General features: G+C 40.8%; 1 protein-coding gene across 1 annotated transcript in view; it reads right to left on the bottom strand.

The window, feature by feature from the left end:
* The window catches only part of cntn3a.1 (contactin 3a, tandem duplicate 1), a 61,656-nt gene extending 47,587 nt beyond the window's left edge, over positions 1-14,069 (bottom strand). Inside the window, exons 1-3 of the mRNA XM_079181051.1 lie at positions 14,006-14,069; positions 4,640-4,772; positions 839-1,014 (exon numbers count right to left, since the gene is read on the bottom strand). Of these exons, the coding sequence (XP_079037177.1) occupies positions 839-1,014; positions 4,640-4,772; positions 14,006-14,060 (364 nt within the window). The 5' untranslated portion in view covers positions 14,061-14,069. The remainder of the gene's footprint in view (positions 1-838; positions 1,015-4,639; positions 4,773-14,005) is intronic.
* Positions 14,070-27,223: the final 13,154 nt, after the last annotated feature.

Genomic DNA, 27,223 nt, shown 5'->3' with positions numbered 1-27,223 from the left:
GTATCAGCCTACTGTAAGTGTCTCTCGTTGCTGGTTGTTATTTTTAGTTCGAGAAGATCAGGTCTGACAACAAACAATTTCCAAAGAATCCTACCGGGTCATTATACTTTCAGTGAACCAGAACTTCTGATGTTTAATGAAAACTTTTACTTTCCGAGGCAAAGACGGAACTGATCTCAACGGAACTGTAGTTGAATTGAGGTGAACTAAACCCAACTGAAGTCAAATAACAAAACTGAAAACTGCTTTTGGTTATTAAAAATCATAAACGCATTACCGCATGGGCAAAGTGGAAACTTGCCCAGGGCCTTGAGGGGCCCTTAATTGGCCTTAAAGTTAATTATTGTCTTTTTTTTCATTTGAATTATTTTAGTTTTTAAGATATGAAGCAAAAATCATTTTGAAAATGTATGATTATGAAATAGTTTGAATGTTTTGTAAATTAGCCAATTAACCCGTAATGACGTAAAGACAACTTGATCAAGGACTGTTCTTCAAAGAAGGCCAGAAGAAAGACAGTGGTTTATTTAAATTAGGGTGTCTTTTCACATATACTTTGTTTATGTTTGCATGTTTCCATTACGAGGCATGTATAGAACTACGAGCCGCAAATGACAGTAATTTAACATGTCAAAGTATATACAATTTCAAAGTAAAATACATGCTACTTTGGGGTTGTGGCATGTTGCTATTGTACGACCAAACTCTTGCCGCTTGCATATGAAGAGGGGGGGTCCGTGGTGACTTTGTGTCCTGGTGCTGCGGTCATGATCGTCCGTCCATGTTGCAAATCCTTCTGATAAGACGCATTGTTTGGTGAAAAATAATATGGACTTACATGCGATGTGCAGACTGGCCTCCCTGCTGACGATGGTGCCAAAAGAGTTTGATGCCAGGCACTGATAGATGCCAACATCTTCCTCTTTATTCAGACGGCTGATGTGCAAGTTTCCTCCCATGAGAGAGTAACGGGACCCTGGTCTGGGCAGGACGAAGGAGTCATTGAGCATCCACCTGTGAATATAACAGAAAAATCCTTAATACAGAGAGTAAAGATGCCCTGTATTTTGTCTTACCTAATGTTCAGACAAACTGATGCTGTTGCAAAAAGTCCAATTAATGTCAAATAGAGAAAAGACAGTAGCCTAAGCTGTGACCAAACAGCCCTACTCTGGATAAAGCAGACCAAAATAACACAGTCTGATGTGTGTTGCAGCAAAACTCAAATTAATACAACTAAAAGGATAAGCAATCAGCAACAAAAGACTGCTCATTTCTTTTCAGACTTTTTCTCACTTCAAACATCTCTTACTCACCAAGCAAATGCTCTACATTCCTCTGACATCTCCTTTGTCTTTCCAGCCTGTCTGTCCATCAATGACAACCGCATGAGTGAGGCCCTTTCACCGTGAATCAAAGTCCTCCCCTCCAATCATAGTGATTATCAGACAGGGGGGTCCAAGCACCAGGGGCCAGATTCATCCAACTCTGTGCAGATTCACAACTAACACTCTGTTCTGATTCTTCTTTTTCGTCAGATTCATAAAGCTGCGTGATTCTGCATAAACACCTCAATCATCGCAGAACTGGGTGCACTTGTACGAGCCTCATTTCCACACTCGCAGTTAGCCATATATGGATGTAGAAACACTATTTGCATATCGATGATTAGACCCGTCGATGAGAAATACGGCAAAAGAAAGTGCAATTTCTCCAATAGCTTATTACACACGGCTGTGGCTATCTGTAGCGTCAATACTGCTTATTCATCACATTTCTGCAAACCATCATTGTCGTGAATTCTCAATCATCGGTATTATTAAACGTCTCGGGTGACAAATGATTCATTCATAGCGCTCATATTGAAACAGACTAACTGCTTCACAATTCAGGATAAAATGAATCGACCATTAACAGGGAGATGATGGCTCGAATGTAAATAAAAAGAACAATGGAATTCATCTCTCATAAATAGTTTCAAATGTTTATAAATGCAGCTTGACATTTTACAAAATGCTGCATCGCCTGCGAAAATAATCACGCAATCGGTGAATTTGTTTAAACATCCTACAAATATTGGAGCAGGTCTTTCTAATGATATTCAATCTCCTCCTTCTCACATCACCCACTGCTATCTCAGCTAAACCTGGTCGATGCCTGCTCTGAAGTATGCGATGGTGTGCACGTTCTTCCTTCATAAGTACCTGTGCGTGGGAAAAGGCTTGTTTTCTGTCCCAGGGACTGCTAAACACATATTTATATTGCAGCATAATGGTGCTTTTTGATTAAACCTCTTGTTTTGAATAATATGGGAATCCAGCAAGTGTGTGAGGGGGGGGGGGAGAGAGAGAGAGAGAGAGAGAGAGAGAGAGAGAGAGAGAGCGAGAGAGAGCAGCAAGATGCAATTGCCAGCAATCAGTTTTTAACTGTACGCGATGCCTGTGTGGCTTGATTCAGGAGATTTAATGTTGTTCACTTTGCATAATTAAAGCTTATGGTCTAAGAAAACCTGCTGAGTCGTTGATGCCAGTTCAACCGAATGCAGCATGTGATCATATTAACTACCCAACTGATTATGTAGACTACAAGACAGACTTTACACAAAAACACTAAAGAGTTAAACCTCTTTTACAGAAAACTTTCTAAATGTATTTCAGATACATTTCATCAATTTAATAGGTTGTTGAAATTGTCTGTATTATACCCAGGAAAATGGCACTTTCGTTCTCAAACTGAATCACAGTGAAAGGGACAGAAAATTAGCAGAAAGAAGAGAGTAAACGAAGACAAACAAGAAGAGTGACACTTCCTTGACTCTCAAGAAAAAGCTTTTCATCGGAGGAAGTAAGACACGCATTAAGTTGAATGTTAGCTCCTCGGTCTAGATTTTCAGAGCTCTCTGAGAAAAAGGAGGCTTGGGGTTTCTATTTCTGACCTTCTTCCTCCTCCTTCAGTGGGAAGGATTAAGACAAAGACAGCGGCAGAGCAGGGCTGAAGGGAGGGAATGGTGGGACATATGCAGCAGAGCGGTGCTCAACGGCAGATTGGCTGATTAGATTGATTTAGTGATTTGGTGTTGCAGCTGGAACCGGTCCAAGAGCTCCAGATGAGACAAATCAAGGGTGCACGGTGACAACTTGGAGTGGGGGTTTTATGTGGTAGGAGTCATTGGGTAGTCTTTGGGCAAATTAATTTGTCCTTGGCGACCCTGAAATAGACCTGCTTTCATACACAGCAGTCAAGAGCCACTCGGCATATGGTGTCCTGCTGCTGGAAATCACAAAGACCCTCAACTCATTCCCAAGTATGGCACAAGTGACCTTTGGTCAGAAAAAGAAAAGTGCAAAAGGCGACGACAGCCCGATGATGTATGCTGACTGAACTAACGACACAGCAATATGTCCATCTGAATATCAGGCCCATCATTAAAAGGGATACAAGCATGAACTCATAACAGCTTGTGATTAATCTGAAAACTACTTCTTAATGTGCTATATCAACTGCCACAGTTGGTGGCACTTGCAGTAATTAAAGAGCTCATTAAAGCCAAATTTGATTCGATTTGGAGTCGGACATGCTCTCAGAATTTGAACTTGCAGATATGAACTCATGAACTGGTTTTCGTTTTAAAAAGGAGGACTATCCAGATGGCGAAAGAACGACTGATTGCTTCATAAGTATTCCAGTCGATCCCAGTGATAAGATCTTGAACATTCATTTCAATTTGTGCCCATTAGGCATAACACCGAGGATCTTCAAGCTACATTAACGGCTGCATATGCTGATATTATGAAGGATCGTTTCAACCTATTACACATTAAATGCTTGGCTTTGCAATTTGCATTTAATTACACTGACAGGAGTACAACAGCTATGTGGCCTGATTTGATAGATTATAAATTAATAGTTTATGCGCTTGATGCACTTTAAAGCAAATCATTGTTTGTCATTTGTTTTCATTTGTTGTCATTTTAGCAGCAACTGGGTACCAACTCATTTCTAACACAACTGCCCGCTCAGCCTCATAGAGCCAGAGTGCCGAGCATCAGTTCCTCCGCACCTCCGTCCATCACGTGATTTAAATCATGCGTAGTGATAACCTCCAAAATCAGATGCCCTTTGGCAATGTGGGCGCAGCCGTGGGCAGTGATGCTGCACACAAAATGTAACTATAGCTGTCCCGATGCGGTGATATGGTGGGGCATCTTCTGCCACATCATTTCTGGTATGTGAAATACACTCCACTGGTGTTTTCCTCCCCACTCCATCTCTGTCATGATAGCAGCAGAGTTTTGGTGCATTATTCTCTTGGGTCACTTGATCTTTGCAATGGTCAGTGATACTGACGACAGGAAGCTCTACAGCGGATCAATGCCCCCCCCCAAGGCGAATATACAATAGACAACAACTCAGGCCAATTAATGCATCATTCTCAAATTAAACATGACTGACAGGGACGCCGAGTGCTGCAGGCATGTGAGCAGCAGCGAGCCATAAGGTCCACAAATCTCCACTTTTCTCAGGGTAATAAATCTAATCTCACTCGGGTTTCTTTAGGAAAAAATTCTGCACTTGAAAGCTCTGAGAGAGTTCTGTGTAACAAAACCTGTGTGCATAAAGCAGTGCCTGGAGGAGTTACCTGTAGAAGGGCGGCGGGTGTCCCTGGGCCTCGCAGCTAAACACCACCTCTCTGCGATTCTCCCCCGCTCGAAGGGGAAAGACCACACTGCCGGGTTGTTTGGTGAACACAGGCCTCAGCAAGACTCCGCTTCCTGGGTGGAGAAACAACAAAACTGCATCAGCTTTGATGTCCCGGTGAGCATGAAAAACATTTTTTTTTTTTACATTTTTCTGCTGGCAAGTAGATATTGCAAGCTTAGACAGGAAGGAAGCAAGTGGGAAAACAGTGCAGCGCAAGCGAAGGTTGAATCACTGTAAGAATCTCTGTATAGCGTGGATCCATGTGAGCAGAGCCCATGAGCATTTTTCATATTAGTCGTAAAAGGCTGCGAGATCCCCCAAGAACTGCATAATCAGCTGGTAACCTTCATAAAACTTTAATGCAAACATCAGAATGTACAGACTTGTCAAAAGCACACTACGCTGCCACCGCGCTTCAGCACAATTTCATTTAAACCCCACTTATCACCATCTTCTCAGGGGGTGTCATCCAATAGGAAATTTGAAATAAAATGCCACAACAAATGCTGAGAGCAATTTGGTCTTATTTTGAATCAGCCGCTCTCATTTGAGCCATCCGCATGGTGCCCCGTGTGACTCAGATGGAGAAATAAGCCAATAATTTCCAAAATTGGAGGAAAAATACTTGAGAAGGGTTGTTATCCTTCCTGAAATACAAAATCAAAACCAATTATTGTGCTCTGATAGTTTGTATTTCACTTCCTCAGAACAAAAAACAAACTGACTTCATTCTGAATCTCATCCGAACCACTTATTATTATTATTATGTATAATGCACGTTCGGGGAACACTTTCTATGACGTCCATGTCTATAATGCAATAAAAATATACTTATAATACCTTGTAATCTACTTATAGCACTCTATAATTACAGTTATAAGCACTCATAAATATGCATAGTGCTATTTAACTATAATCATAAAACAAGAACACAACAAGCACAACTTCATAATTGCTGGGCATTCACTGACATTTTTGTTGTTGTTGCAAAGATCATATATTATATTTCCCATAGTTGTATATGCATTAAAATCAATGTTATAATGTGATTACAAGTCACTGTGGTCATTTAATGCTACATGTAAAACAAACTGTTTTGTGTGTTCTTGCATAGATTTAATGATACTTTTTTCATTCTACTTAAAAGAATCAGACGACTTTTAATCCAATATAATGCATTAAAACAGTGAAAAAGATTAGAACGTATTAAAGCTATGGGAATTATAATACACTATGATCAGTGAGTGACCACCAATTATGACGTATTATGATACTTTACCTAATAATAAGTCAGTATTCATAATAATACCTAAAATGTTTTCTAATGGGTTTTGATTATTGTTATAAATAATTATGAGCATTTACAACTATATTTATACAGTGCAATAAAGCAGATTATAATACATTATGAGAATGTTCATAATGCATTACAAACATGGGTGTTACAGTTTGCAATTATACAATAAATCACCAGTGCAGCTTGCAAATACCTCTGAATTACACTTATTTCTGCATATATGCCATGTGTGTACACGCTATTAATATCAGTATTAGTCATCATGTGGTGTTCTGCAAGGAAGGAATACTTTTAAACATACAATATAGCACAGCAAATAGATTAGTACCATAACTCTAAATGTGAGTAACATACAGAATTGTCTTTGTAAGAAGAAAAAAAAAAAACAGAAACTACAAAGACAGCAGCATGTCTAGTGTGACATTTGTTTCCTTGTTAATTACCCAGGCACAACAGTGAATGTATGTTGTGAAAGCAAAGCCCACAGTCACAGTGACCCATGGGGTAGTCAACTCTTCACAGAAGTAAACATTCCTTTCTGAGAGGGAAGAGAATTCATTAGGATTTGTCGGAATGCATTTGCATTTCTGTAACGACAAAGAAGTGGGAAGATTCTGTAGGTAGGGTAACTCATTTATATGAGAGGCAGGTATCCTTTTCAAGTCTCTGGCGCCATGGGAGTACAAGTTTATCCTCAAGACTCAAAAATAACTCTCTGAGAGGGTGGGGATGTTTGACAAGGGACCTTGTACGCTGATTGTTCCTCTCCACAAGGATAAACCTCTCGGAAAGTTACGCGGAATAAAAAGCCGCCTAATTATAATCGTTGTTAGATGAAGCGTGTCCCTCGAAGCAGCTTTGAGAGATGATTGATTACCAGAAGACACCTCTTCCCATACTCAAACACAAATCTGATAACGCCTGAAATAAACACAAGATGAATCGCTGCGCCCTATTACATTGATAAATGAGCCCAGTTATCAAGTCACAAACATTTGCATTCTGCATCATTTTTTTTTTTTAGCTGGGAGCCCCAAAACATTATCCAGCCCTTTAGTTATTAATTAGCACTTTAAGTCGCATCAATTCAAAAGTCAGAACCCAAGGACTAATCATTAGATTCAAAATGTATCGTTCATATCCCAAATTAATTATAGATTTTTAACTAATCATAATAACTAATCAATGTTACACGAACAGAACAGTATTTCTGTGTTTGTTCCATCTTGTGAGTTTGTTTTCCCACGTGAATAAAACCACAAAGGTGATCTTGCATTCCCTGATACTCAGTGTTTGGATAACCTTGTTGAATGGTAGAGGATTCATTCATCATGTATGGTCGAGCTTACTACAGAGAATAATGTCAAAGACTGATGATGTTACAGACCCAATGAGATCTTTAAAAAAGGGTATTCAGTCACATATTTGAGTTACAGTATATATGGCACAATTGTTGAAATGTACTGTTAAAGTGTGGCAATTATAAAAGTAAAAACTTAGGGGTTATCATATTTAAAAGAATTGTAAACGTTTGCCATACTCTTGTTTTTTTTTATGAACAGTTGCTTTATTATTCAGGGCTGCTGCAGCAGTTTCGTGTGCCAACAGCTCAATGAATCCTTGGAAACTTTAAAAAGAAAATGCCCTGGTCTGGCTCGTCCTAAACTTATTTTCATGACCACCTGATTAAGAATGTGGCTAGACTGGGAACAGTGAGGGATTCATGGCGCTTATTTAATGTGTTGGACCTCGCACTCATCACTTGCGCCCTGCATTACTCCTTCTGCACACACAAGCAAACACCCTAACCGCGCTGAACCATGTCTGCCAGAACAGTTTTTGCCTTGGTGTGCATTGCACGAACAATCAATCCCTAAAACGACTGCAATGCAAAAACTCGATATTCAACTGGAAAGGTGCACTCAGTAGATCTCCGCCAGGTGTGTCTGCAGCAACAACTGCTGTAATGTGTGATTGAATGAATACAAGCAGTGCTGTAAGCAGACTTCGTTCAAACTCAAAAACAAGCGGCGATGTTGGGTTATACATGCTATGGGCTACAAGTTGTTGTATAAAACACAAAAGCCGTAGAAGCACTGAGCTGTGTTAACACTAGCGGCCCCTACTGGCCAGGGGTCGGTTGATAGTGGTGAGTGAGGAATAAGCAGGTAGTCAATTGCATACATACAACAGGCTATAATAGGTGTTCTGAGAAAGTGTGAGGCACCCAACCACGAGAGGTCCTTGAGCAATCAGCCATAACTGGCCATTCAAAATGTTGTGCAGCTTGCTGCGGCACATTGCAAGAATAGCCGTGGACGGACATAAAAGACGCACGCTCACTCAGTCACAGGCACACAAAACGACCGAAGACATAACCTCTCCCCGGGCTGTAATACGAATGTAATCAACGTGGATATTTGTTTGCAGCCTATGCTCTGTACCGACCTGATCTTTGGTAGCACCATGGCAACTGTTAGCCTATAACAATGGTGACAAAGTGTAATGAGAAGGGATTGAGCTCTGGAGGCTGTGCCTGAGGGCTCAGCTCAAACTGATGCAAACTCTCTGAAACCCTTCATAGGAGGGAATGTAAGATGCAGTAGGAAAAAGCAGAATCATTTTCGAGCCTGCTTTCTGGTAATCAAACACAGATGTGCGACACACTACACCAGACATCGAGGGTATTTTCTCTTTTTCGGAACGATCTAATTTTGGTGGCATACCAGTTGGCTTAACCAGATCGTAGATGCATACTGGAGAGACATCTGGTAAACGTTAAAAAAAAAAATTAGCTCAACATGGACACTCCGATTGGACAGATTGGAGGGAATCAAGAAATGATGTTGAAACCAGGATATCAGAATCTGATGGCGGATCCAACACCGAGCACCCCGGAGCACAGGCAGCAACATAATGAAAAGCTCTATCACAGAAGTATACTGATCAAGAATCCTAACAGGAAGTTGACTGCACAATGCCGCAGGACAGAGATGGAGGTCATTATGAAAGGGTCTTTTAAAAAAAAAAAAAGGTGGGCCGCCTACACTCATATCTGTCACCTGCTGCCAGATGCAGCCGGGTTTTTTGGAAGGGCTCTTCAGACAACACAAGACTCAGCATCGAAGCACAAGTGCAAGGCAGAGGGAGCTGTTTAGGAGGCTGAAATAAAAACTAATCTCAAATTCAATACTAGCTGACAGCAAATGAATTCCTCCAGCTTACCTCAGCATGAATAAACAGGCACACGGGGAGTCGGCTGTGGGGGAGGTATCGGTCGTTTGTGAGGTCCCAAATCCATTCGTTTCAGCTCAGGGTTTTATGCATCAAATAAAAAAAAAAAAAGCCAATCTTGCTTTTTAAAGCATCTTTCCCCTCTGTCCAGGCCGATAAGGTGCACCTTTAAGGTCTCTCATTCAGGGGCAGCAAATGTTACTCCAGAGCAGGAGGAACGTTGAGGTTGTTTTGAGCAAAGTACAGATTCAATCCCATTCCTCCAAATATTGGAAATATCCGTCAAACCTGTTTTTCAAGGCCCTTGAAATATAGCAACATTGGTAATACACACAATCATAGGTAATAAAACCCTTAATATTTATTATTTCATCAGTAAAATTGGGAAAAAGGTTAATAAAGAACTATTGGAGATGGACACATTGGTGTGATTGCAGTACTAAATAAGTAGTGAGAAGATATATTACAAACATAAAAAGAAATAGCACAAGAGTCAAACATTTTTTACTGCTATGACTATCAGCTAGGGTGTACTGTACTGTACTGCAGACTCTCGTTAATTAAATTAATTACATTTTCAGCGACACAGTCTGTGAGGAGAGGAACGCGGCCAACACATTCCCAACTAATAGCCAACCGTGTCACACCATTCTCAAGCTAATCAAAGCTAGCGCATGTGAAATTAAATAACACCCTTGTATCCAAGGTATCCAATGCCATGTTCGCTGGTGAAACACAGAATTGATTAGGTCCCACTCCATTTGTGGGAAAGGCAAATTAAAGCCATTTCTTGCTGCTCTTGCTCTCTGTTGAATGTCTACATAAACCCAGAAACATATTGCTTCTGATAATGCTATTTGTCATCTAATTGTAGTAATATTGCAACCGTTTCCTCCTCGAGATTGGTTGGAAGGTTGTTTGTCACTTACCTCCTGCTGTGGTCTGCACTAATGGAAACATTCATCATGGTTTAGAGCTATGCCATGTTTCCAACGATAGTAACTTACAAAATGCTTGATTTGGCCATTAGTGGTTCCTTTTTTGAAAGTGCAGTTTGAATTCCTGTACTAGGGCTGCAACTAACGAGTATTTATATTTCTGTATTAATCTGTCAATTAATCGATCAGTATAACATGTCCGAAAATAGTGAAAAATGTCCAAAGTGATGTCTTTAAATGTCTTGTTTGGTCAGTCAAATAACTCCAAGCTATTCATTTTAATATCATGTAAAAAAGAGAAAAGCAGTGAATCTGCAGCTGAAAACAGCTTTTTCTGCCATTTTTGCATGAAAAGTTACTTTAAGGATTAATCAAAAGTAGTTGGCACTTTCTAATCGACTGATCCATTAGTCACTGCTTCAAGCTATTGGGATGTATCATGGCGCTAATATGGTATATACTGCTGTTTAATTGACAGTGATGTATTTACAAGAAGAAATAAACAGTATATAATTAAAACGCTACACAAACATTTAAATTGGATGATTTGTTTAACCCTGGATGAAGCGAAAATACAGCCAGCCATGGGAGGAAGATTCACTGGGGGAATATTCCTCATCTTCACATAAACACAACTTCAAAGACGCAATTAAATCCTTGCTTCTTAAAAGGTTTTGCCGTGTTCTGATGAATCAATGAGGGCAGTCAATATTTGAAACTCTAGTCGTCTCTGAGATGCCCACAAAGCAAAGTAAAAGTAGCTCCAGGAGATTATAATGCTGGCCAGAAGCAACCCTTCATATCAATGAACAGTGGGGTGGTAAAAGTCATGCATTGCAAGTATTTACTTGGGGTGACCACTGGCTGTGTCATATTAAAAAGGATAGGATCACATTATTATATATCAGTCCTAAAACTATACGAGCACAACCATTAGTACACATTTTGGTCTGTGTGATCCTCCCTTCTGATATAATCGTCCTCCTGTTCATACAAATGTTATTTCAATGTGTTTCAAAGGGATGGTCCTCTTTTCTGTGTCACAATGCATCCCATCATTTAACCAAAGCTAATACGAGAGTACACCAGTTGCAATTAGACAAATGAAGGAAGTATCTTACAAAGTTAGTACTCTTTTCGATAACTGCTCAGCTCAGGGCGGAAACACTAAAATCCGGACAACTTGACGACACCCACTCTATTTGACCTACTCAGACTGCTGAAGGCTCATATTAGCTTCAAAATGTATTTTAATCAGAACAAAAACTTAGGATTTTGTCCTCCATTAATATACATTACCGAAGGAGAGGATATCTTCACTATCAGTATGGACACTTACAGCAAAGAGTGTCTAATAAGGCATTTAATGTACATGCAGACATGTCAGTATTGTATTAAAGGATAAGTTCACATTTTATAATCCTACCTTAAGGCTTACAGGAATCAAGTTGCACAACCACAAACTCAACTCATCATTCTATGAAACCGTCAAGCAAGCGTTTTTTGTTTTTATTTTTGTGACTCATTACTGCTTTGTTGAATACTTAGTTCTGATTGGCCGATAAACACTGCCTGAGGTTACTTCTGATCTGAACTGCTGGCATTAAACTAACCATGGAAGATGTCCCCATATTCATTCTGAATTGTTCTGCAAGCACAGAACATTTGATTGCTGGTTAGACCCTCAGCAATAATCTTACTGGAATTGTTTCAATTTTCTGTTTGCAGTGTTGCTAAATTGTAGCCTTTCAATGCAAATGACAGATGCTTCTGTGACTGCACTCCTGCAGATGCTTGTGCATTTAGTGAGCTTGTCGTAAAATGTTTTGAAATCTATGTATTTTTGACATTAAATTATTTAACTTTTTGGCAAGTGGTTGTGTAGTAAAAGGGAATAAGTACAGCAAGCTTAACAGCAGGGACTTATTTTTTCTTCATGACCAAATTGTAGTAAACAGTCTCCCTGATATGTATAATCTTTTTTCTTCGATTTTGCAGTGTGGTAATTGAACAGAAATCCCATCTCCTGTTTCCAGTCTTTACAGACAATGAGTTACTTTCTAAGAATAAAAGGAGCCTTCTTGGTTCTACAACCGGGTTGACAAAACCACTTCTGTCAGATGGAGACTGTTGACCCAGTCCTGGAAGTGGCTTTCAGAGCGAAGGTTAGCTGTGTGTGTGTGTGTGTCTGTGTGTGTTTGGGGGGGGGGGGGGGGGATAAACCACATCCAACTGTACCTCAACGCCTCTTCTTTGCTCCCCTCTCTCTCTCTCTCTCTCTCTCTCTCTCTCTCTCTCTCTCTCTCTCTCTCACCCACACATTAACAAACATACAAGCAGAGCACGCCCCTGCATCGGGCCGTTCAGACCCTCTGGGAGCAATGGGGGGAGAGCTGGTTAACTTCAGATGAACTCGCTATGGGAGTGACTTACTCTTGGCCCCTTTGCTCTCTCACACAGCCGATGCCCACTGAAAAAAAGAAGATGTGCCTACTTCTGGATGAATATACTACCTAGAAGCACCTATCTAACTTCCTCACACAAGCTCTCTCTCTCCCCAGCATTGCAGGTCTGCATACTAAAACGCTTATCAAGAACACAGAGGCTTTGGAGGTCTATCGTTGTATTGCGCCATACTTGTCTTGCAAGCAGAGCATATGTAATATAACCCCTTACTGAATATTAATGCTAAGTTACTTTGTTACACCAACTGTGAGTGTGAGCCTCAAGAGTGAGGCAAGGGCTGTGCAACACATTGCTTTTCAGAAGCCATTTAACCTCTGCTCCTTTCTTAAGCACTAATTTGCCTTGAATAAATAAGCCTGAATGCGGTTTCTGTTTCGTGGCTGGGATCTATGGTACAGACTGCAGTCTTGAATTGTGTCCTTGAAGTTGTCTGTCTGAGATAAATAATTCCACCGGTGTTGAAGACATTCTCTAGTCTGTAACAGAAATGCTTACGTTGGACATAATATGTGATCCGGACTTGTGCTTTAGTTCCTAACCCTATAGCGAGTCACAGTTCCCTGAGGAAAGCCTCGTTAGACGTCCATTGATGTGTATCGGACTCAGTGATAAGTGGTGCTAATTGCCATGTCGGCAAATTTAGGTGCCGACGTGCTGTTGTGCGTTTGCAGAGAGACACGCATGCACGAAGACATTTGTGGCAGTTTCAAAAACACACATGCACACATGTACGCACACTAATTATTTTAGGTCCCAGCTGTAAGGAGGGGCTGCTGATTTGGAGCAAGGCAACATGAAAGATTACTCATTCCTCAAGATACTGTGCTCATGTGAAAAAGCCCGTATTCATCTTGTTCTCATCTTCAGACTTTGACATTCTGAAGAGAACTAGTGTTTGACCCTGAACATTTTGTAAAGGGGGGGAAATCAGGTCTCTCATTAAAAGCAAGATCAATGACAACATTTCTGCGCTGCTGCCAGTGCAATCTCAATTAGAGCAACAATTGAGGGTCTCTTTAAAATGAATGACTACACACTCAGCTGCTAGATTTCAGAGATAGGAACCTGGCTTACTCTTCTTCCAACAGGAGTCACTGCCGCTGAAAGAAAAAAGGTAGCTGCTATGCAGAACTCGAGCAATGTTGATTTGCTGCTTTGAGCCGACAACAAGGTGAACCTTTCCTTCCATTTGTAAAAATTGGAGGAAAGCTTTCGGCGCTCTTTGCCATAAAGTCTTTTAGTTTTTCCTTGTTACTTTTAAGTGCCATCTGATATGTGTGCCTCACAGAATAAAAGAAATCTATAAATAACAATTCATAACCCCTATGCTAACAACATAAGAAAAAAAGTGCATGTTTGGGCGGCTTACCTGCCAGACACTCCGCCAATGACAGCAGAAGTATAAGTTTCCATAGCAACTCCATTTTAATAGTCTCGGGTCAATAGAAGCTCACATCAAATCACAGGTGTGTAGAATCCTGGCTTTGTCTGTTCCAGCACTTTCACCGTTCTTCTGTCAAATGAAAAGAGAGGGAGGGGGGGGGGGGGGAGCCATTAGACACAGCAGTCGTGGGCAGTACTTGTCCATGTTTGCGAGGCAATGACTTGTATGATATAAAACACAAAAGGATAATAAAAAAAAAAAAACAACAACATTTAATCTTTGCAAACACTTTTCGGGTCAGGATGACAGCTGACAACAGCAGCTCTATTTTGTAGTGCAGACATTGATAGTCTGGGTACAATCTACATTTGTAAGGATAATCAAGAAACCGCTCTGTCTCCCGCAAACACAAACAAAAAATGATTTGTCCAAGCAAAGCACTCACAAAACACTTGTGCAGCAGCGCTTGCTTAAGTGTGCTTAACATCGCATAATAGGGATCATGTCTGCGAGAGAAACATAAAGGGATTGCTTGTACTCAAACCTGCTGAGACAAAACAAAAAGCAAGCTGCTTGTCAGACACTTCCCAGGCATGTAATAAAGCACTGTCCTGGCTGCTGGAATTCATCCGAGCTGGAGGGATTATGTATTTCTGACATGAAGAGATGACTGTAAGCAGGGCAAACCCATTTTCAGTCCCCCGGGAGACTCACACAATTGATTTTCTCAAGGACTAAAGCGTAATTTATCCCCGCTTAGACTCAAATGAAGTCCCGGAAAAAAAAGTTGTGAAACGATAATGAGGCGGATTCCTCCCATCGCTGACAAGCAGTCATGTATTTATTTGTGTCCACCCCCCCCGACATGTTGATAGCCATGATCCTTTCTGATAAAGCAGCAGATAGATGTTTGCGTACGATAGGATGGAGAGAGGAAATTAGCCATCGTCTTTGCTCAAACTGACTCTGGTACATTTAACTGACTGATGGCACAGTTTCCTCTGACTACACACCATCAGCATGCTGAAATTAATGAGGAAGAAATTACTCACAACATACAGTACAGTCTATCAAAAGGCAAGTGGCAAAAAAAAAAGAACGCAGACAACTGAGCGATTACACTTTCATAGTTTCCCAGTTATCTTTACGCCTCTTATCTTTGCACCACTGAAAGGCACGACAGAGCATACTGATGCTTATGTGAATATATCAACGGCGTCCCTGACATGTTCGCCAACACTCCTCTTCCTTCTGCGTGTACTAAAGCATTCAAAGGAAACGCTTTTTCCCCTATAAATCCCATCATGGAGATTGGGTTTAGAGTGTCATCTTAGTTACCAATTTATCTTGCAGTTATTAGGATGCAAATGTCACGAGTTAACGTTGGCTTTTAAAAAAAAAAAACAAGAGTGACTTCAAATCCCTTTATGTGCTCCTGGGTATTTTTGGAGTGCTCCTCCTTCGAGGAAATAATTGTGAGAGATGCGCTGAATAAATTACTCCGCAAAAATTACTTTAACAGAAGAAAAAGAGGCGCCTGGCAATTCCACAAGAGTTTATATTCCAACTTCACACATATGCCATGTTATCTAAATGTATGGTTAATGTCTAACATTTCTATGACACTAAATTAGACAATTCAAGCTGCAGATCGCTGTTGCTGCAATTTGACACTCACTGCTTCGTGTTTTCAAACAGTGCAAAGTTGGCTTTCAATGAGAGTTCTTGGCACTCTCATTGAAAGTTAGAAATCCTTTATTGATACATGGATAACCAAAACTTACTTAATTCAACATCACCCACACTAAGTTTCTTGACCCAGTGCAGCGCTCCCTATTTTCTTTTCTACCGGGTCATCTAAAATGTATTTATCTGCCTTGACAGCAGCACAAGCGAACACAACCAGGACATGTCAACCACTGAGACGCCCCATTCAGAAAAAGCAGGTATCTTTTGGCCTGTAACAGCAATCTCTTGATCTCTATTACTCAGCAAACCCTGAGACACGAGACATCAGACGACGGGTTAGCGAGGGATAAAAGACGGCCATTTGATCCAAAGAAACGCAGCACTCAGATGGCGGCTGGGGAAGCCGGGGAGTGTCCGCGGCGGCAGTATTTGACTTCCTCTTCAGCACAAATTAATTACCCTTGTGACCTTAAGTGGTAGTGACAAGGCCAATGGCTTACTTTCATCCCAAATTGATTCTCTCATTTGTTTGCTGTACGAGATGAAAGTTAATGATAGGGATTGGTGTTCTAACTTTGCCTTTCAAGTTCCACTCGCTTTCATGTCTCTGGAAAAAGCCAGTAGTTGAAAAATGGAATGAGATGAAAGCTGGAATGACAGTCCCGGCCTAAACATTTCCTGTCCCCAATTTGCACAAACTCAGCTGCATTTAAATGTAACACAACGGCAACGAATTCAGCCTCAATGCAGATGTCGGATCACAATGCAATAAATGACACTCATTTACAAATGTACTTTCTCCGATGTGATGATTGAACCGCTGCTGGCCGTGTGATGGGCATACTGCATAAAGCATCATCCCTGTCAAGCGCCTCACATATATTCCTATGAAACGGACATTTCAGCTCAAGAACTTCCACAAACGTGTCAATATCTGGAGGAAATAGAAACGGTATCTGCCATATTCAACAGCTTTGACATTGTTTTGTTTTTTTTAAACGGGCCGGACCGCTGGTGATTGGTGTTGGGAGATCAGACGCGAGTCGTGATGATGAGCGGAGATCTGCAACATGTCAGGTGCAGCTCACAGATCATCTCCGACTTCATGAACGCTGAATGAAATTTCCCACAACAATCATTATGTAAAATGCCCAAATGTCACGTTATCATAATAACCAACATCCCAGATGATGTCTCTGCTTATATGAAGACATCAATATTACAGCACATTTTCCTCGACAACAACTTTGATGATGAACTGATGATTTAGGTTATTTATCAAGCGGCCAAAATGCCAAGCATTCTCTCACTCAGGCTTGTCAAATGTGAGGATTTGCGTCTTTTCTCAGATTTATTTTATTGTAAATTGAATACGTTTAGGATTTAGGACTGTTGGTCAGACAAAACAAGCAGTTGGAGGAGCTTACTTTAGGTTACCCTTCCTTCGGGAAATTGTGATGTGCTTCTTTCACCATTTTCTGAAATTTCATACTCAACAATTCCTTGTATGTCAGAGAGGCAGCCAGGGTTCATTCCTCAGTGTACTACTTGGACTTCATCTCATCAAATCCAATCAATGCCATGTATTGGAACAGCAGAAAGCTTGGATATGAAAAAAACAATTTGACTTTTGAGGAAACGCAGCTGCTTTGAAGGAAACCTCAGACAAAGCGCTCCTCCAAATTTCAGTGTTGTCAAAGTGACACCTCTCTTTTTCCTCTTCTTCTGCTCCGACAGCACCAGCTGGAGTTGATAAACCACAGATTGTAGTTCAGTCAGCCAGGGAAGCCGACAGGGATGTCAGCTGATTCAACCCTCTCCACTACACCCCATCTCTCCGCTGCCATTACATTTTTCAGGGCTCAAAAATGTATTAATAGAGGGGTACTCCAGGTCCCTTTGGTTGAAGAATCCAGATGAAGATAAAACTCACGCCACACACACACACACACACCCGAGCTCTGAATCATGAATGAGACCAGACTCTCACACTCTGCAGGAACGAGACACGACCAGGAAAAATAGCATACAATGCTGCATCTTTAATCACCTGAGCTGTGACTGCACTTGATCTGCAGACGCCGGCTCGATCAGTGTTTTCCTGCATGCGAGGCTCATCTCACGGCTCGGAGTGCCTCCAGTCATTTAAAATTCATTTTCTGCTGGTGCTCGAGTGGAGACTCGTAGTAGTAGGGAACGTGAAATTCCCTCCTAATCCTGCACACTTTGATTCACCACACACATGAATCAAAGATTTACCGAGCCACTGTGTGGAGGAGTGGCGGCGATAATGATATGGAGTCCTAATCAAATAGTTTTTTACATTAAATATTCAATTATTGAACCAAATATACATCAACTAAAATAATCATATTCTATTTTCTTTTTTGACTGTGTGAGATATATATATATATATATATATATATATATATATATATATATATATATATATAAAAAGTGACCAATGCTATATTGCTTTTCTCTTGACGGTTTGCAAATGTTTTAATTTTTTCCCCATCAAACTGACGATATATCTGCTGAACCCAAAACAACTTTAACGTGAAAAATAAAGTATGTTAAAGGTATTTTAGAAAAAGCTGCTTACTTCTTCTCGTGCTCAACGTAGACATTGAACTCACGGAACTTTCAAAGTTGCACAGATGTGGAAAAAGCCACAAAACAACATTAAACTCCCCTCTGCCAATCTCGCTCTTCAAGAATCTCTGCGCATATAAGCGATGAGCTCAAAGCTTTCTCGAAGCTTTCATGCGTGCCAACTGCCAACCCAAGTTTTTTTGTTTTTTTCCTCACAAATCTCGCACACCACGGGAGTCAAGGAAGCGCCAACGTGTTCCCTAGCCAAGATTCTACCTCAAATAGTGGCACAAGACAAAGAGACTAATGGTGTTTTGATCTGAGCACACAAGCCGCGGGGATGACATAACGCATGCCAGCTTCTTCATTTCTCCAGACCACACCAGGGGCGCTCCACGAAAGCACTCGTCCCAGTCTCCCCTGTGACACGACCCACTGAGCGCGTTGCAAGGTTCTCCCTGCGTGCACGTGCATGCCCCAAGACCAGGTTTTACCACAATTAGCACAGTATATGGGAATAATTATCAGACCGTTAAAGAGCTATGAATCTCACTTTAGTTAACGCTTCTGAACCTTTATTCAAGTATTATATATTGAATGGTTAAACCTCTAGGGATGCACTCATTGTAAATGTCCTTATAGATGTAAGTGAACTGATAAATCACTGTGACTTTATTTTATTGGAAATAAACTAAATGTGACTGGAGTGGACTAGATTGCAATCACTCTAATGAGGCACCTGCAGCAAACATATTGTGTATAAATTGTCTTACGGTTGATGCTAGCTCTGACTCAAAGTGGTTGACAATTTCAGTGCACCTGCATTTACCAAGGCACTAATTAAGAATCCCATTAGGATTTTAGAGCCTGTCAAATTAATAGTTCCTTAAATACACAGATTTAGGTCTTTGGTCAAACACTTCGGTTGTTGGAAGCCGGCAGTTCTCGTGGGAAGCAGTTTTAATCCCATGACCAAGAACGGCTAATCTGTTATTACTGTGAGGAAAGAAAGAACCGCTTACTGACAAAAAAAAACATCAAGCATCTGTGGGCCAAACTGGGAGAACGCTGATCACAGAAGAATCCGAAGGTTGATATGGAAAAACACAAACTACATCGTATGTATGCTCTAATGTTGGCAGCTACAACACAAGAAGTTCTATCATCTTCCAGGTACTTCCAGACGTGCATATCAATCAAACTGCAACTTGAGAATGCTACTTTCAATTTCAAAAGTGAAGACTTCACAAGTAACAAGCAACAATGTATTTCCTATGTTTATTCCCTTACTTTCATGTTTCCTGTGCTTTCCCCTGGAAACTTCCAGCTGTAATGTCCATCAACAGCACGATGACAAATTGAGAGATTTCATCTTCGTCTATATACAAATAAATAGAACATTACTGGAACAGCAGCATATTACAAATATACACATGCTGTGAGGAGAGGGAATCATTTTCCTGTGATTTACATATTTCTCTTCCAGCAGAAAATGATGTTTATTGCTGGTCTGAAGATGCCACTGATGTAAAAAGTAGAGGAGGTTGGAATGTGGACTTATATATAGACTTTATACTACCCCACTGAGCTGGTCTGCATGAGAAATGGGGGGGGGGGGACAGCCACACATCGCAAAAGACTGAGTATGGACCGATGTCTGGTGCAAGGAAAAGGATCTGCAGTCCGATTAGTACAAATCAGGGTTTCAACATTTTCAGGTAATAGTTAAGCAAAGGGTTCGAAAACAGCAAACCCTACTTTCACCCATCAGTGAAACTGTTTTACCCGCATCAACCTTCGTCAGTCTATGTGCTGCTCTTTCTACTTCTTATGCAGACCAGGCTCCGCTCAGTGGGGTACTATGAACTTCATGTCCCAGCCTCCTCCTCCTCTCTCTGAGCCAGTGACATCATGGGAAACGTGTCCATCCATAAGCACACTCCCCTGAGGAGACCTGTAGTAGATCTACTATTCCAAACCACTCGGATACTAAAAAGGTAAGAAGAGTAAGTGCACTCCAAAGTAGCGTTTGTGTAGGGAATTAAACCACAGCTTCTGGTAGAAACACTAGGCAGGGCACATCCAGCTGGCATTATGTCAACATGAAACAAAAGAAAGTGCTCACCACACAGAGGAGAAAATGACACAAACTGCAAACAGTGTGGCACAGAGAGTAGTAACTTGTCAGAAGAACCCCCTCCTGAGCCACCGCTAATTTACTTAATAGCAGAATCATAATGTGCAAGGCAGCTCCCTGTCAAACATATGGACACTTGATTGCAAGAGGAGTTATTTTCAAACGGAGTCCCACGCTAAAGGACTTTAGACAATCTGAACTGCAATCAGGCTCGGCAAGGATGCAATCAAAAGGAAGGGAGAGATGATGAGACTGGACTGAGTCCAATCCCCTGTTGATCGCTGACAACAAATGAGTGCTGTCAGAGTTTTTAAATTAGGAAGAATGGATAGGTGGATTCGTGCTCTCCTACAGAAAACGTGCATGGTGTAAACGATGGTCGTGGCAATTAGAGGACACGGAAAATGTCATTATTTCTAATGGGTTGTGGGGAAATTGTACAACTTAATTGGGAATTGGTATGTCAACGCTGTTAGTCTTCTAAATGGCAGGTTGGACACATATAGTATATGCCTTGACGTGCAATTTCACAGTCAGTAGTAGGCAGCACACACATATTACACAGCATGTCCTGGATGTGGGAACTAAAAATTAAATGAGCATAGTCTGGAAATCCCAGGATATGACGGGCTGTATGTTGATACGTTTCATGTCTAAAATATTAGGCTTTACACAATTTGACTCGTTTATCCTCGATGCCAGAAGTGGAAGTTTCTGCAGACTGAGGGTTAAGAGCAGCCTGATGATTGCACAGACCGAAAATAGGCGATAATGTGTTAGTGATATTAAAAATAACAGTTTACACTGAAAAAATAGAGAAAAGCAAACAGTTGTAGGTATTTACCTGAGTGGGCTTACGTTCCCTGCGGTGTGTTCTGCTGTTTACCCCTTCTCGGATATCCATGTTACACCGCGCATCTATTCACTCCTCCAGCCCCCTGCAGCTCCCAGCGTCGAGTCGACGGCGACAGTGAAGTTCCGTCTCTTCAAAGTACAGATATTGTGCTCTCGTAGAAATGGAACCAAAACTCTCCTCTCTGCTCCTCTCGCCTCTTCGGAGGCAGGCTGCTCTAAACGCAGGCGTTCACTCTTTTCCCCCTCTTAGTGCCTTCGGTGTTTTTAGAGTCCTCAGCTCTCCACAGTCCAGTCCAGTCCCCCGCCCCCCCCCCTCCACCCTCAGCACATTCGTGTATAGGGCACCGCGGCAGTCCCGCTCACACCGCGGCCAGGCTGAAAGGAACCAAACCCGCAGCTGTGGCGTCCGATAAGGAGGAGGTCTGCGGTGTGAAGGGTTTTTTTTTAGATGACGGTGTAGGAATTAATTTTTAGGAGCAGATAGTGCTCACGGTCTAGTTGACGGCGGGGTTCGGTCTGAGCGTCGGGTTGAGGACTGAAGTTGCCTGCGCGCGCGCGGCGGCAGTGGCACATGGGGCATCGGAGATTGGTATACAGTAAGCCTAGTGGGCTGCCGTAGGTGGACTGCAGGTTCACGGCACGTTCTCCTCCATGTCCCGTCCTCAAGATGACACGAAGATGAATCTATACACGATCTTCCTTATCAGAAATGTGTGTTGCTGTTGTTTCTTTTCTTCCTACGGGTTTTAAATATAAGCATTCAACTTTTTTGTTTTTTACCTGAAGTATAAATACCAATTTGGATAAATATGCTACAAGTAAAAGCCCTGCATTTAAAATATAACTCACGTGGAGAGTAAAAATACATAAATGTTATTATAAAATGTAAAAAAGTTAAAGTTATTACCTCCACACACAGGTGTTTTCACTTATGTTGTAATTAGAGCTCTTCTCAAGACTGTAATATTGACAAACTCCTGGCCCTTGTTGTATCAAGCTACTAGTTATCAGTTATCTTATCAGTACATAGAGTTCCGTGGCATAAGGTTATACCCAACGACATACACCTGGCAAGGCTTGATTAGCCAGAGGAATTGAAAAAACACCTTTGTAAGTGTGCTGCGCCTTTAATCTGCAAAGTAACTCCTGCATTTGCTTGTCAGCTGTAATTAACCAAGTAGTAGGCCTACAACAAGGAAATAATTATATAGATTACAGTTACCTCAGAATTGTACTCAGTACTTCTTCAGTTTAATGCCACTGCCAAAGAATGTAACATGCACGGGCAAAATTGCACAAAAAAACATAATAAAAAGACAAAACTGCAGCAACTAAATCACCATCACAGAGGTAGCAGTATAGCCTCTACAGTAAAGTCAAATATTTACACTGTGCACTGTATTATTGTTACAGAAAGTAAACAAGGCAGCTATAGATTATAGTTACTCAAGTTACATTTTGTCTGGTAGCCTATTTGTTGCATTTTCATTTGGTAACAGAAGCCTTTTTTCGGCTCTGTTGGTTTGCCTTCTGCTGCTTTGAAAGTCACAGAAAAAAGTGATGATTAAGGTATTCCACTTCAAATAACCTGTACCTCTGTAGCAGAAATTATTCACAGCAATTTATCATGCAGTGTACGTGGTATGGCATAGTAAGACCAAATTAGGAAGAAACAGATCTGTATAATGGGTGTGCATTTGTTTCTATCATTTTCTACTTCTACTCAACAAAATTGCCACCTCATGAAGTTTAAACAGTCAGAACTTGTTATATGCACTATGCCTGTGGCTCATAATCCACTCATTATGTTGAGTGGGATTTAAGAGAATCTACTTCAGTTTGAGCCAATGGGAGAGTGATAATTACAGCAGAAATCACTGAATGCCCCGCTGCACCTTGGAAAGGCAAAGGGGGGAAAAAAAGAGTATTTGGATTAACTTACTGAATGAACAATTAGTATAGTCACCCAAACACACAGCTAATAATGGCATATCAGAGCTCCAAGGAACACTTAATAGTATAGGCATCCTAAACACAAATAATTGCCACTGGGCTCGAACATTTCATGAATTCTTTAACGCTCAAGACTGGAGGGAAATTTTCTTATCATTTTTCTGTGATGATTCCAACCAAAAGAAAAACTAATAGAATTTTACCTCATGCAGCTTTACTCATTTCCTCGGCTCTGCAGAGACTGCACAGCGACCATCCCTGTGCGACAATGAGCTTTTCATTGTTGTTTGGAAGATGTCATTTAAATACATGAATTACGTTTGTCCCGAGGCTGTAAATGAGATGCTGAAATGAGCAACTTGTCAACGCCACCAGGAGTCAAAAAGACCAGCATTTCTCTCTGAGTGCAAGAGAGGGCAGATTATTCTCTGCAGAGGTGACACACATGCCACACGCCCTTTTAGACACACTTAAACCGATGATCTTAAATAAAATATTGCCTTTAATTTCAAACATTTTCCCTAACTTGTTCATGTCATACTGTTGTATGTCAAGCTCCTTTTACATCCGCCTCTGAGAAAGAGTCAAGTTAGATCTATAAATCCTAAATGAATGAATGAATTAATATAAGATAAATACATAATTTGTAATCCTATCTATAGATTTTCAACTCTGTTTCACTTCAGAATAAGTATCAGTCTTGCTGACATATTACCTGTATCCTTGTTGCCATTAATAGCTTCTTTGAGGCTTATTTGGAGGCAGGGATTTGTCTTTAGCCAAAAAGCTAACTAGCCTGCAAACACCTGGTTCTTGACTCGCTAGTTGCTTCTTCACAGTATAGCAGCTGAATTAACATGTTGAATCTGAGATTATTCTCACGTTATGTAGCGCAGTAAAATAAAACCTTGTTTTTACTTCTGAATTTTACATTTTTCTTTTTGCCTTTTTCGGTGGGACTGGTTTAATTGGCGCTTGAGGTGAAGGGGGTAATAAACTGGACATGAGCGGCCTGTCAGAGCAAAGTTTTTTTTGGCACAGATGGTAGGCTGGGTGTGAATTGACTGAGTTAGGGCAATCCTCCCTGCCCTTGTCTCTGCATGGTGTCACTCTGTTTTAATCAAATGAAGGACACTCAACAGCTCAGTAGCCTGCTCAGCAATGCAGACAGCACACTAGAGCTTATCCTTAGGACAGGAGGATGTGGCGTGCAACCAGCGGCTGATGCCTGCGATCAGTATACTTTTCTGACCTGCAGAACCGGACCAGGAATGAGATTAGATTTTTCAGCAGCAGTGGGCAGGACATCCACTACTTGATCTTTCATTTTGGCTTTTGATTGGACATAGTTCATGCTCATGTAATTATGACAGCCAAACCTTACAGCATGATAAGGACGTGCTATTTTGTCAAAAATGGAGTAAAACTGTGACTTGGTTAAGGCTTCACTTGGTTTAAGCTGTTTATATAAATATATACAGGGAAAAAAAAAACACGAGATTGAGATTCACTTTTACACTAAACCACTAATTTCCGTGATTAAACTCATGATGGATTCCTGTCCACCAAATGGGTCAGAAGCAAGAAAAAGAAACAAAGCTTCATTGATAATGTGAGATGGTCTGCCATGTTTTATGGCTGACATTAAAATGAATCCGTGTAATGGACTAAGGAGGAGCAGGGGTAATATGTGTACATCCACAGTACCCATTTAACATCAAAGTGGGGCAGGCATGTCGCCAAGGTCTGGGTGCTGAAATGATTTGTCGATTAATTGATTAGTTGCTCGTTCTATCTTCTGAAATGTGGTTATTTGCCGCTTTATAGCAGTTTTATAGCATTGTAAATTCAATGCCTTAGGGTTTTGGGCTGATGGTTGGACCGCATAAGCAATCTAAAGACATCATCTTGCGCCCTGGGAGCTTGTGATGATCATTTTGTGGACATTTTATAGACTCACTGATTAGTAAACTAATCAACAATAACAATTCAGTAATCGTTAGTTGCGAATCTATAGTCCCTGAAGAGTGAATTCTCTTTTCCACAGTTTACATACAAGTGTGCTCAACTCAAGGGTGTTGAGTGGTAGATTTTAGGAGCTGAAGCTCACAAGACAAGTGTTGTTTAGAAACTAAAGAAGCTTGATGGAGACGTTAGGACATACAGCCACAGATGTTCAGTGTGTGTAGTACACTTGTGTTTGAAGCCTGGGATTTGACAGGTAGCTGCCTTCAGTCTGTCACAAAGTCCGATATCCACCCACTCACCGAGGGAGCAGTGTCGAGCTGCAACACATTGCCGTGTGGCAGGTCCAGGATAACAGTGTTGAAAGCAGAGGTGATGATAATCTCAGAATATAAAGCAGATATTAGAAATGGAAATGTGGATTATGCCGTCACCAAATATATTTGAAGGAAACTGAAGCGCTGTTTAGGTTCATTGGAGGTATCGAGTTATAAAGAGGTGAGGTCACCAGACCTCGAAGATGCAATCGCTGCTACCTACTGTAGCCTAACGCACCTGAATCTCCAAAGAAAACTGTAAACTGTCCGGTTGCATGACATGGATTAAAAATGTTCTCATCTCTTTTTCTGCTGCATCGACTTCTTATTATGAGTTCAACAAGGGGATATTGTTGAGAAAACAAATACATTTTTTTTTTTGCAGAAACATTCAGTGGGAACATCTTTTGATAGCAATGTGTTCTACTGCAAATATTTCCTCATTATGTTAATAAGAAACATAATCTGGGTGGCAGTGCATTTCCTCTAAACCACATGTGCTGATAGAAGTTTGTTGTTCAACATCATTTTCAGTAGACAGGGTTAGAAATTTGGGTCAGCCACTACTCTAAAATCTTTTGGTTTAAAAGAGTCTTGCCTTCCCAAAGTGGAGGCAGCATCATTAAACTGCTAATGAAAAGAGAAACATATAATGGATATATGCACACCTTCAGTACTGTAGAGCCTAATGGTCAAAGTGAGGGAACAGATTTGAGTCAATTTTTATGATAGAATAATGTCTCTTTTTTGTATCTGCAGGAAATTTACCTCAATTTACCTCAATTTAGTAAGAGTTGAGTCACACAGATCTCCCTCGCCCACCCTCCCAATATTTTGTCAGTATAAGATGTAATTTACACGCCTGATACTGCCAAGTCTTCTGCTTATAATATTTGGATAAGATTCAACTTTTTGTAGCTACATTAGCTTCTACAATCCTACCACACAGCTGATCACGTGATAGACATATCTGAAGAATCCACAATGTGCACAGGTTTTTGAACAAATGACTCAATAAATTAAGTTGATCTGGACATTCTTGTTGTGTGCCATAATAATATGTTATTAGCTTCTGCCAGTTTCCTAAGATCAGTAGCAGTTTTAACGAATACAGCTTAACTGACATGAGCTTAAGCAAAACCATTATTTTGACAGAGATACCTGTTATCTAACGACACAGGTGTTATACAAAGTACGCTCTGGGAAATACTTCCACAAGAAGACTTAACTATTTTTTTCTAATTACTCATGTTAGTTTCAAATAGTCGCAACATCTGGGCTTTGATATTGACTTGTGACTACTGGCTCCACGGGCCAAATTATCTGTGTAGGCGATATCTCACAGAAAATCAAGAGGTTTTTTTCTCTTTCCACAAGCCTTCACTTGCTGCACACTAATGACCGTCTAGCCAAAGCATTTAACCTTGAGCCAATCTGTCTTCTCACTTAGAAAAGCTCAGTTCTTGAACCATGAAATGGAGGTACTTGTCCCTCTGAAAGGAGGTTACAACCCAGACTACTTCAAGTTTAAGCAATTATTGCCAGTATTGAAGTCGTCATTATCAGAACTTTGTTATTTCAATCTGCCTTTTATGTTAAGTGTCACAATAAATTCCCAACATATCATTTTAAAACACTGGACACACAACACGTGGGCGTTATTAAAATAAATCATGATGGTACACCTTTCCA

This window comes from Pholis gunnellus (genome assembly GCF_910591455.1).
Source record: "Pholis gunnellus genome assembly, chromosome: 2".
Classification (NCBI taxonomy): domain Eukaryota; kingdom Metazoa; phylum Chordata; class Actinopteri; order Perciformes; family Pholidae; genus Pholis; species Pholis gunnellus.
The sequence above is the reverse complement of the archived record's forward strand: the minus strand, read 5'-3'. Positions and strand labels throughout refer to the sequence as shown.